The 12,309-nt window shown below is 44.8% G+C and overlaps 1 protein-coding gene across 1 annotated transcript in view; it reads left to right on the forward strand.

Moving 5' to 3' along the window:
- Positions 1 to 12,309, forward strand: part of LOC142760896 (putative cation-transporting ATPase 13A4) — a 103,591-nt gene that overhangs the window by 73,065 nt on the left and 18,217 nt on the right. The window contains exon 20 of the mRNA XM_075864066.1: positions 10,593 to 10,715. Coding sequence (XP_075720181.1) covers positions 10,593 to 10,715 — 123 coding nt within the window. The remainder of the gene's footprint in view (positions 1 to 10,592; positions 10,716 to 12,309) is intronic.

Raw genomic sequence — 12,309 nt, forward strand, 5'->3', positions numbered from 1 at the left:
CTGGCCGTGCACATCATACAGATGGCTGTAATGATGGGGGTAGGGAAACAGACAAGTGAGCCCTAATCTACCTGCCACTCAGTCCCTACCTACTTGCAACGACCCGCCCTAGGCGACGGGGTACAACTGGGCGACGGTCCCTACACTCAATAAGTGCACGACAGACAAACAGACAAGGGAACACAGAACCTAAGGGAAACGGGGCAGTTGCCCACGGCAACACCGTGAGCAACAAGAGTAGTAAACGAGCCGAGTCAAACCAGGAGAGTACGAGGTGCCAAACGCAGAGCAGGAGAGTAGTGAACAAGCCGAGTCAAACCAGGAGAGCACGAGGTACCAAACGCAGAGCAGGAGAGTAGTCAGAAAGCCAGGGTCAATACGAAGCAGGGACAAATAGTACAAGAAGCTGCAGCAGGGCCAGGAAACCAACAGAGAAGATTCACAAGCAAGGAGGAACAGGAAAGGCAGGTATAAATAGACAGAGGGCGGGAGCTAGCTCCGTCTGGTCAGGCTGCGATAGGCTCTCCCACTCCTAAGCCTGCCATCCTGAGTGGTGGAAGATGGAGTCAGTCTCACAGACCTAGAAGCAGGTGCAGACTGATTACCTATGGGCGTTGATAAAGAAGCTGTGCCTGGCAGATCCTTTACAGTACCCCCCCCTTTTATGAGGGGCCACCGGACCCTTTCTAAGTGGACCTGGTTTATTGGGGAAACGAAGGTGGAACCTCCTGACCAATATCCCAGCGTGAACATCCCGGGCGGGTACCCACGTCCTCTCCTCAGGCCCGTATCCTCTCCAATGGACCAGGTACTGGAGGGAGCCTTGGACCATCCTGCTGTCCACAATCTTGGCCACCTCGAATTCTACCCCCTCAGGGGTGAGAACAGGGACCGGAGGTTTCCTCGAGGGAGCCAAGGACGGGGAGCAGCGTTTAAGGAGGGAGGCATGAAACACGTCGTGTACTCGAAAAGATGGGGGCAACTCCAGTCGGAAGGAGACAGGATTGAGGACTTCAATGACCTTGTAAGGCCCTATAAACCGGGGAGCAAACTTCTTGGACGGGACTTTCAGGCGCAAATTTTTTGACGATAGCCACGCCAGATCCCCGACCATAAACAAGGGGTTAGCAGAACGTCTTCTATCTGCCTGAGTTTTTTGTATGCTCTGGGACGCCTCTAGGTTCTTCTGAAACTGGGCCCAGACTGTGCACAGTTCCCGATGAACGACTTCTACCTCGGGATTGTTGGAACTACCAGGTGAAACGGAGGAAAACCGCAGATTAAACCCAAAATTACAGAAAAAGGGGGAGACCCCTGACGAGTTACTGACCCTGTTATTAAGGGAAAATTCGGCGAGGGGAATGAATGAGACTAAATCATATTGACAGTCAGAGATAAAACACCTTAAATATTGTTCTAGAGACTGATTAGTCCTCTCAGTTTGGCCATTAGTTTCAGGATGGAAGGCAGAGGAGAAGGACAGATCAATCTCCAACTTTTTACAGAAGGCTCTCCAAAACAATGAAACAAATTGTACCCCTCTGTCAGAAACAATATTGACAGGGACCCCATGGAGACGCAGGATGTGTTTGACAAACAAGGTAGCTAACGTCTTAGCATTGGGTAGTTTCTTGAGGGGCACAAAGTGGCACATCTTACTGAAGCGGTCTACTACAACCCACACCACCGACTTGCCTTGAGATGGAGGCAAATCGGTGATAAAATCCATGGAGATATGGGTCCAAGGTCTCTGGGGAATGGGCAAGGAACGTAGTAAGCCCGCTGGTCGGGACCTGGGAGTCTTGGATCTAGCACAAACTACACAAGCGGCGACGTAGGCCTTAACATCTTTAGGCAACCCAGGCCACCAATAGTTTCTGGCAATGAGGTGTTTGGTACCCAGGATGCCTGGATGACCAGATAGTGCGGAGTCATGATTTTCCCTAAGTACCCTTAGCCGGAATTGCAGGGGAACAAACAGCTTGTTCTCAGGAAGGTTCCCGGGAGCTGAACCTTGATCAGCCGCAATCTCAGAGACTAAATCAGAATCAATAGAGGAAATGATTATACTTGGAGTCAAAATACAAGCAGGATCTTCCTCCGAAGTAGGGCTGGCCATGAAGCTACGCGACAGTGCATCAGCCTTAATATTTTTAGACCCAGCCCTATAGGTAACCAAAAAGTTGAATCTGGTAAAAAATAACGCCCATCGAGCTTGTCTCGGGTTTAGCCTCCGGGCAGATTCTAGGAAAACCAGATTCTTGTGGTCGGTAAGGACCGTTACCTAATGCCTAGCCCCCTCCAGGAAGTGGCGCCACTCTTCAAATGCCCATTTAATGGCTAAGAGTTCGCGGTTGCCCATATCATAGTTACTCTCAGTGGGTGAAAACTTCCTGGAGAAGTAGGCACAGGGCCGGAGATGAATGAGGGACCTGGTACCCTGGGACAAGACAGCCCCCACTCCCACCTCGGACGTGTCAAGCTCCACGATAAACGGCTCCATTTGGTTGGGCTGAACCAGCACCGGGGCCGAGATAAAGCACTTCTTAAGGACCTCAAAAGCCTGGACAGCCTCAGGAGGCCAGTGGAGGAGATCAGCACCTTTGCGAGTGAGATCCGTAAGAGGCTTAGCGATGACCGAGAAGTTAGCAATAAATCTCCTGTAATAATTAGCGAACCCCAGGAAGCACTGTAACGCCTTCAGGGAGGCAGGTTGGACCCATTCCGCCACAGCCTGGACCTTGGTGGGGTCCATGCGGAATTCATGAGGAGTGAGGATTTGACCCAAAAATGGTATCTCCTGCACCCCAAACACACATTTTTCGGTCTTCGCAAACAGTTTGTTTTCCCGAAGGACCTGCAGCACCTTCCTGACATGCTCAATGTGGGAGGACCAGTCCTTGGAAAACACAAGTATGTCATCAAGGTACACTACAAGAAATACCCCCAGGTAGTCTCTTAAAATCTCATTTATGAAATTCTGGAAGACCGCGGGAGCATTACACAACCCAAAGGGCATGACGAGGTATTCAAAATGACCTTCGGGCGTGTTAAACGCAGTCTTCCACTCATCCCCCTCTTTGATGCGGATAAGGTTATAAGCCTCCCGTAGATCAAACTTAGAGAACCATTGGGCCCCCTGAACCTGATTCAAGAGATCAGGAATCAAAGGAAGGGGATACTGGTTCCTCACAGTGATCTTATTCAAGTTTCAGTAGTCAATGCATGGCCTAAGACCACCATCCTTCTTCCCAACGAAGAAGAAGCCAGCCCCTACCGGAGAAGTAGAGGGGCGAATGTAACCCTTGGCCAGGCATTCCTGGATATACTCTCTCATGGCTTCATGTTCGGGACAAGAGAGATTAAATATCCTACCCTTAGAGAGCTTAGCTCCTGGTACCAAATCGATAGCGCAATCGTATTCTCTATGAGGGGGTAACACTTCGGAGGCCTCCTTAGAGAAAACATCAGCGAAGTCCTGAACAAACTCAGGTAGCGTGTTCACCTCCTCAGGGGGAGAAATAGAATTAACAGAAAAACATGACGTCAAGCATTCATTACCCCATTTGGTAAGATCCCCAGTATTCCAGTCAAACGTGGGATTATGCAACTGCATCCAGAGAAGGCCTAAAACCAAATCGGATGATAATCCCTGCATTAACAGTACAGAGCACTGCTCCAAATGCATGGAGCCAACAAGGAGTTCAAAAACAGGAGTATGCTGTGTAAAATAACCATTAGCAAGAGGAGTGGAGTCGATACCCACTACCGGGACAGGTTTAGGCAAATCAATCAAAGGCATAGCTAGAGACATAGCAAATTCCACAGACATGATATTAGCAGAAGACCCTGAATCCATGAAGGCACTGCCGGTAGCAGACCTACCACCAAAAGAGACCTGAAAGGGAAGCAAGATTTTATTACGTTTCATATTTACGGGAAATACCTGTGCGCCCAAGTGACCTCCCCGATGATCACTTAGGCGCGGAAGTTCCTCCGGCTGCTTATTCTTACGCCCAGGACAGGTGTTCACTTGATGCTTGTCATCCCCACAGTAGAAGCAGAGACCATCTTCCTGCGGAACTCTCTACGTTGTTGGGGGGACACGGAGGCCCCGAGTTTCATAGGTACCTCCGAGTCTTCCGTGGAAGAACGAAGCAACGGAACCTCGGGAGGCATCATGGGGGAGTCAGAGGAGAAAACACCAAGACATTCAAGTCGTCGTTCCTTGAGACGTCGGTCAAGTCGTACCGCTAAAGCCATAACCTGGTCTAGGGAGTCAGAAGAGGGGTAGCTAACTAGCAGGCCTTTCAGGGCGTTCGACAGGCCCAACCTAAACTGGCACCTAAAGGCAGGGTCATTCCACCGAGAAGCTACGCACCACTTCCTAAAGTCAGAGCAATACTCCTCAACAGGTCTCTTACCCTGACGTAAGGTCACCAGCTGACTCTCGGCAAAGGCAGCCTTGTCAGTTTCGTCATAAATGAGTCCGAGAGCAGAAAAGAAAAGATCAACGGAGGAAAGTTCAGGAGCGTCAAGAGCCAAGGAGATGGCCCATTCTTGGGGCCCCTCCATGAGCCGGGACATAATTATACCCACCCGCTGGCTCTCAGAACCTGAGGTGTTGGGCTTTAAGCGAAAATAGAGCCTACAACTCTCCCGAAAGGAGAGAAAGGTCTTCCCGTCCCCTGAGAACCGGTCAGGCAACTTGAGGTGGGGTTCAAGAGGTGAGGTGAGGGTCACTACCATGGTAGCATCAGGCTGGTTGACCCTCTGAGCCAGGGCCTGGACCTGTAGGGAGAGACCCTGCATTTGCTGAGCCAGGGTCTCAAGGGGGTCCATAGTAGTGTCAGGGACCAGGGTAGACTAGGTATATTGGCTTGTGAATATGTAATGATGGGGGTAGGGAAACAGACAAGTGAGCCCTAATCTACCCGCCACTCAGTCCCTGCCTACTTGCAACGACCCGCCCTAGGCGACGGGGTACAACTGGGCGACGGTCCCTACACTCAATAAGTGCACGACAGACAAACATACAAGGGAACACAGAACCTAAGGGAAACCGGGCAGTTGCCCACGGCAACACCGTGAGCAACAAGAGTAGTAAACGAGCCGAGTCAAACCACGAGAGTACGAGGTGCCAAACGCAGAGCAGGAGAGTAGTGAACAAGTCGAGTCAAACCAGGAGAGCACGAGGTACCAAACGCAGAGCAGGAGAGTAGTCAGCAAGCCAGGGTCAATACGAAGCAGGGACAAATAGTACAAGAAGCTGCAGCAGGGCCAGGAAACCAACAGAGAAGATTCACAAGCAAGGAGGAACAGGAAAGGCAGGTATAAATAGACAGAGGGCGGGAGCTAGCTCCGTCTGGCCAGGCTGTGATAGGCTCTCCCACTCCTAAGCCTGCCATCCTGAGTGGTGGAAGATGGAGTCAGTCTCACAGACCTAGAAGCAGGTGCAGACTGATTACCTATGGGCGTTGATAAAGAAGCTGTGCCTGGCAGATCCTTTACAATGGCATTGTACAATGCGTACGTGCTACATCGATGTACAGGCCAGAGGGGAACTTTACTGGAATTTCAAGAGGTGATTATCAAGAACCTAATCTTTAGGGACCAAGAAGGGGGGGCACCCAGTACTTCTGGAAGCGGGGCCACACGCATTGTACCAGGGCAACACTTTCCAGGAGAAGTTCCCCAAACTGGCAAGAAGGGAAAAAGTCAAAAGAGGTGCAAAGTCTGCTATAAGAGGGCGATAAGGGATGACACAATATATCAATGTGACACGTGTCCCGAATAACCAGAGCTCTGTATGAAAGAGTGTTTTAAAATTTATCATACATCCCTTGGTTTATAATTTACCCCAATTTTACTTACCCTGATGCACTCCGCTCAGCTTATCCCCCTTCGTCTTTCCCCTCTGGGCCCTGCTGTGTGCCCAGGCAGCTGATAATAGCCACATGTAGGGTATTGCCATACCCGGGAGAACCCACATTACAGTTTATGGGGTGTAGGTCTCCGGTCAAAATGCTCACTACACCTCTAGATGAATGCCTTAAGGGTGTCGTTTTTAAAACAGGGTCACTACTTGCGGGTTTCAACTGTACTGGTACCTCAGGGGCTTCTGCATACATGACTTCGCACTAGAAAATCCCCAGTAGGCCAAATGGTGGTCCTTTCCTTCTGAGCCCTCCCATGGGCCCAAACGGCAGTTTTTCTCCACAAATGGGGTATTGCGGCACTCAGAACAAATTGCGCAACAGAATGGGGTATTTTGTTTCTTGTGGAAATAAGAAATTTTCAGCCAAAACTACATATTCTTTGAAAAAAATTATTTTGTTTTAATTCCCAGCCCAATTCAAATAAGTTCTGTGAAGAAACTATGGGGTCTAAATGGTCACATTACCCATAAATGAATTCCTTGAGGGGTGTAGTTTCCAAAATGGGGTCACTTCTGGTGGGTTTCTATTGCTTTGATACCTCTGAGGCTCTGCAAATGTGACATGGCACCCGAAAACCAATCCAGCAAAATCTGGACTCCAACAAACACATAGCGCTCCTTTCCTTCTGAGCCCTCCCATGGGCCCAAACGGCAGTTTATCACCACAAATGGGGTATTGCCACACTAAGGACAAATTGGGCAACAAAATGGGGTATTTTGTTCCCTGTGAAAATAAGAAATTTTGATCACAAATGACATTTTATTGGAAAAAAATGACATTTTTTTCATTTCACAGCCCAATTCAAATACGTGCTATGAAAAAACTCTGCTGTCAAAATGGTAACAACAACCATAAATGAATTCCTTGAGGGGTGTAGTTTCCAAAATGGGGTCACTATTGGGGGATTCCTACTGTTTTGGCACTTCAACATCTCTTCAAACCTGGCATGCTGCCTAAAATATATTCTAATAAAAAAGGACTCAAAATGCACTAGGTGCTACTTTCTTCTAGGGCTTGTGTTTTATTCCACGAGCGCACTAGAGCCACATGTGGGACATTTCTAAAAACTGCAGAATCTGGACAATACATATTTAGTAGTGTTTCTCTGGTAAAACCTTCTGTGTTACAGAATTTTTTTAATAAAATTGAAATTCAGCAAGAAAAATGAAATTTGCAAATTTCACCTCCACTTTGCTTTAATTCCTGTGAAATGCCTAAAGGGTTAAAAAAACTTTCTAAATACTGTTTTGAATACTTTGAGGGGTCTAGTTTTTAAAATGGGGTGTTTTATCAGGGTTTCTAATATATAGGCCCCTCAAAGCCACTTCAGAACTCAAGAGGTACCTTAAAAAAAAGGCTTTTAAATTTTCTTAAAAATATGAGAAATTGCTGTTTATGTTCTAAGCCTTGTAACGTCCAAGAAAAATAAAAGAATGTTCAAAAAATGATGCCAATCGAAAGTAGACATATGGGAAATGTGAACTAGTAACTATTTTGGGTGGTATAACCGTCTGTTTTACAAGCAGATGCATTTAAATTCTGAAAAATGCTATTTTTTCAAAATTTTCTCTACATTTTGCAATTTTTCACCAATAAACACTGAATATATCGACCAAATTTTACAACGAACATGAAGCCCAATGTGTCACGAGAAAACAGTCTCAGAATCGCTTGGGTAGATTTAAGCATTCCGACGTTATTACCACATAAATTGAAATATGTCAGATTTGAAAAATGGGCTCTGAGCCTTAAGGCCAAAGCAAGGCTGTGTCCTTAAGGGGTTAATAACAACATAAAAAGATATTTCATTAATATCTGTAAAATAGTCAACTCTGCTCTAATTTAAGGTTGCAAATTTGAGTAAATGTAATATACTAATACTTAGCAGGGAGAAATTATTAAACGTTCTAGGCCAGTTTTCTGGCTTAGAGAAGTCGTAAATTCCACAAAAGTCGCGGCTTTACAAATCATAATTTACATCAGAAACTGGTGTCAATTATAGCTACTATATCTGCAAGAATATAACTAGTGTAGATGCGACTAATTTATTGAGGTGTGTACCTCTTAATCTAAAAGCGCTGGATTAAGATGCACCTAATTTTTTAACACTGGTGTATGAAACGCAAGTCTTAACAAATTCCCCTACTATGTCCGCCATTACTTTTAAATACTACACTGACACGTCCTGTACATGGAGTGTACAAGTATACAACATACTTTCACGTCTGTCTAGACATCTCTCTACCATGATGCTTGATGGGGAGTGCTGCTGAACATGTCTCCTCAAAATTCCCCACAGGTTGACGTTGGCGGACAACCTTGGCCTACATTATTGTCACCTTGCTTTCCCTAAAGGGTAACTAAACTTTACGAAAACTTCTGACATGTTATAGTGAAATGTCAGAAGTTTTGATCGGTGGGTGTCTGAGCACTGAGACCCCCACCGATCACTAAAACGAAGAGGCAGAAGCGCTCGGGTGAGAGCTGAGTTGCTTAGTTTCTGATTGGCTTTTTTCTCGAAAAGCCGATGTAATTGTGTACGGGTCGATAGTTTCTATGTAACGATTGAGCCCGTACACCGTTACATCGACTTTCTGAGAAAAGCTGATCAGAAACCAAGCGGCTCATCACTCACCCAAGTGCTTCTGCTGCTTCGTATTAACGATCGGTGGGGGTCTCAGTGCTCGGACTCCCTCCAATCAAAATTTCTGACATGTCACTATGACATATCAGAAGTTTTCTGAACATTTTTTTTTTTTTTTAAATCAAATCGTTTTTGACACGTGTTTTCATAGTATACAAACAACTAACCCATGAGACAAGAACATCCCACCCACTTGCAAAGAGTACTATGCACTGTATTGCTCTACTGAAGTACATCCAGTCTCCCAACACTTCCCTACCTACGCACCGTCCCCCACCAGATAGTAGTGAGTCTAATCCAATAGCCTGACAGATACACTGTTCATAAGAGAAGCTGATGGCAACCCTAAGTTTTCCGAACATTTAGTTACAGTTTAAGAATGCAGCAGTGGCTTTGGAAGAATGTTTGGGGTCATTATCATGTTGAAAAACTGTGACTTTGGCAGACCCGAATATGGATTACAAAAAACGTGTTGACAGTATGTCCAATATGAGCCTTGGCAAAGCTAAATGAGCTGAACAAGAAATTGCTGAATTGATCAGGCTTCAGAGTGGGTGTGCTTATTTATTCAATGTACTGTATGATACAGAGTTTGACACCAAGTTTGATACCTCTTCAGAGCTTGACACTAAGGCATCTTTAGCTTCTCACTGATATGCCATTACTTACTTTAGTGGATATGCAAGTAAACTCTCCTATGGGAGAAGGAAAACAATCTCTCAAGTGACATCTATTGGAGGTAGCTTCCATGTAAGTGCATGTCCAGCCCACAAAGGAGCCTTGAAACATTAGTACTTTTAGCCAAGCCAGAATCTCCTTCAAAAGGAAGAGAAACACATCTGTTGACAGCAGTTTCAGAGTTTTTGCCCCTCATCAGTACAGAGCAGGGTGCTGGCTGGTGGGAAAATGTCGTTAAATAGACATTAAGTTTTCAGATAACTTATGCTAATATAATAGTATACCTGATATTTATCAACTTTGTGATTTACTTACTTTTACAATGTAGTAGTTTTATCCATGCAAATTCTTTGAGAAGTTACTGCCACTAGTGTTCTCCCCTCCTGTAATCTGCTGTCCACCCCGTTTTATGCAAAATTCCTAGGGACAGACAGACTGCAGAAGGTGGGGTGTTTCTCTTCAAAGCCTGTCAATACAAGTCTATGGAGAGGGGAGGAGGGAGTAGAGAAGAATAGACAAACCTGCTGCCCATACAAGTCTATGGAGAGGGGAGGGGGAGCAGGAGCAGTCCTCTGAAAGGTTAGGAAGCTTCAAGAATTCACGTTTGTTCACCTTTACAATACTTTACATCCTCATTGTATTTAAATATTTGAATCATGTCCCCTTCTTCCCTCTCCTCTTCTGGACTATATATATTGCTCTTTGATTTTTTTTCTTGAACGGTTTAAATTTGTAACACACATATCCTTTTAATACGCCATATCTGAATAGATTCTATTTTAATTCAATTGCCTGTGATTCATTACTTTAATGTTTACTTTTGCCTATTCCGCATTTATCGTGATTCGAAAGATATTGCCAGTCTTTTCATTCACATCTGTGTTGGGACTCCGTTCAAGGGTTCCGTCTGAGCTTTCCGTCAGGGAAACCCATGAACGTAATTCAAACTGAAACAAATGGAAACCATAGGTTTCCGTTTGCATGACCATTGATTTCAATGGTGACGGACCCGCTGCAAATGGTTTCCATTTGTCACCGTTGTGCAAGGGTTCCGTAGTTTTGATTCCAACAATACCGTTGTTGACTGCAATATTCATTCCATCAAAACGACGTAAACCCTTACTCAACGGGGTCAAACGGAAACCATTTGCACCGGATCCTTCACCATTGAAATCAATGGTGATCCATACAGAAACCTATGGTTTCCATTTGTTTTAGTTTGGATTCATGGGTTCCACTGATGGAAAGCTCAGACGGAACCCATGAACGGAGTCCCAACACAGATGGGAACGAAGCCTTAACTGAAAGAATTTTCATTTATGTCTTTCTAGGACATTTATATTGATACTCCGGATAAATCCAATCCAGACATTAAAAAACCTCCTTATTATTTTGCCATGACTGGAAACACATATGAAATTATTTTGCGTTATTTTAATAATTTGCTGCAAAAGGTAAGATTGTATTCCTCATTTCTGAATTGTAACCAGTATTAGAATCTAGGAATGTTTAAAATGGCTAAAACAGATCACTAGACATAACTAAATAACTGATCTACTTACTACATATGGAAGTAGGGGGATAGACTACTTGTTTACATATTTCTCATCCATATGGATAGGCTTTGTTCATATAATCCGTTTTTTTCACTAAACATCCCATAATTGCAGGCCCTACTTTCATCTGTTCATGATTTCACAGCATGAATGAGCATAAATCTAATTTCTTGTAGGGCTGAAACCACCGTTTAATTCTATTTGACAAATGTTGTTGATCCACCCTTAATATTAAAAGGGAAAAGGCCTATTAAAGGTATGGCCAAGTCTTATGGTTCTTACCCTAGTGTTAAGTCTGTTTATATAGTGCCTTGTAAAAGTATTCCTCACTTAGGCCGGATTCACACGAGGGTGTGCGTTTTGCGCCCAAAAGTTGTGTGGCATATGTATATGGTGCGTGGCTGCGTGATTTTCGCGCAGCCGGCATCATTACGACACTCTGTTTTTAGGTTACGAAACAGTGAAGAAGGAGGGGCTTTTATGTTTCCCTTCACTTCTTTAACAGCAGTAGCGCGAATCACGCACGTCACCCGGAAGTGCTTCCGTATGCCATGTGCGATTTGCACGCACCCATTGACTTCAATGGGTGCGGGCTGCGCGAAACACTGGCAAGTATAAGACATGTTGTGAGTTTTACGCAGCGAACGTACGCTGCGTGAAAATCACGACCTGTCAGAACTAGGGATGTCACGATACCAGAATTTGGACTTCGATACCGATCCTTAGTTTAGTATTGCGATTTAGATACCAATTCGATACTCTTTCCAACAATAATGAAAAAAAAAGTTCTTCCATTTTCTGATGTGAGGCGCGTGGTGTGATGATGAATTTAACCTCCATGTGCCTCACATTAATAGTAACTAACCCCATTATGTTTCTCAGTCATAATGGGTTAATGTCTGAGGTACATGATGGGGTTAATTACTATTAATGTGAGGCACATGGAGGTTAAATTCATCATCACACCTCGTGCCTCCCAATAAATGATAGAAAGCAGTTTTTATTTTATTTTTTTTACAGCGTACACATCATAAATGATGCAAAATAATTGTTTTGCAGGTTATTACGGCCGCGCCAATACTGAATGTGTGTATATTTTATGTAGTGAGACTTATTTTAATGTTTATTGTAAAAAAGGTGTATGTGTATTTTTTTTATTTAACATTACTTTGTTTTTACTTTATTTTTTAAACTTTAATGTACTGGCATATATCGATATTACAGGACATTAGCCTGTGTACTGATAGAACACAGGCAGTTTTTAGGACATACCTAAGTATACTAACAACAGGAAATATGGTAGGACAGCCCTGGGGTCCTTCGATGAACCCTGGGCTGTCTGCCCATATATGGTATGTCCCTCAATCGCGTCACAGGTATTCCCTGTGACGCGATCCAAGGGGCATCCCCCTTCTCATTTTCCCCTGAATGCTACAGTCCGCTGTGATCGCAGCATTCACGGGAATAACGGCGGAGATGAGAGGTTTCTCTC

The sequence above is a fragment of the Rhinoderma darwinii genome, chromosome 4 (assembly GCF_050947455.1).
Source record: "Rhinoderma darwinii isolate aRhiDar2 chromosome 4, aRhiDar2.hap1, whole genome shotgun sequence".
NCBI lineage: Eukaryota > Metazoa > Chordata > Amphibia > Anura > Rhinodermatidae > Rhinoderma > Rhinoderma darwinii.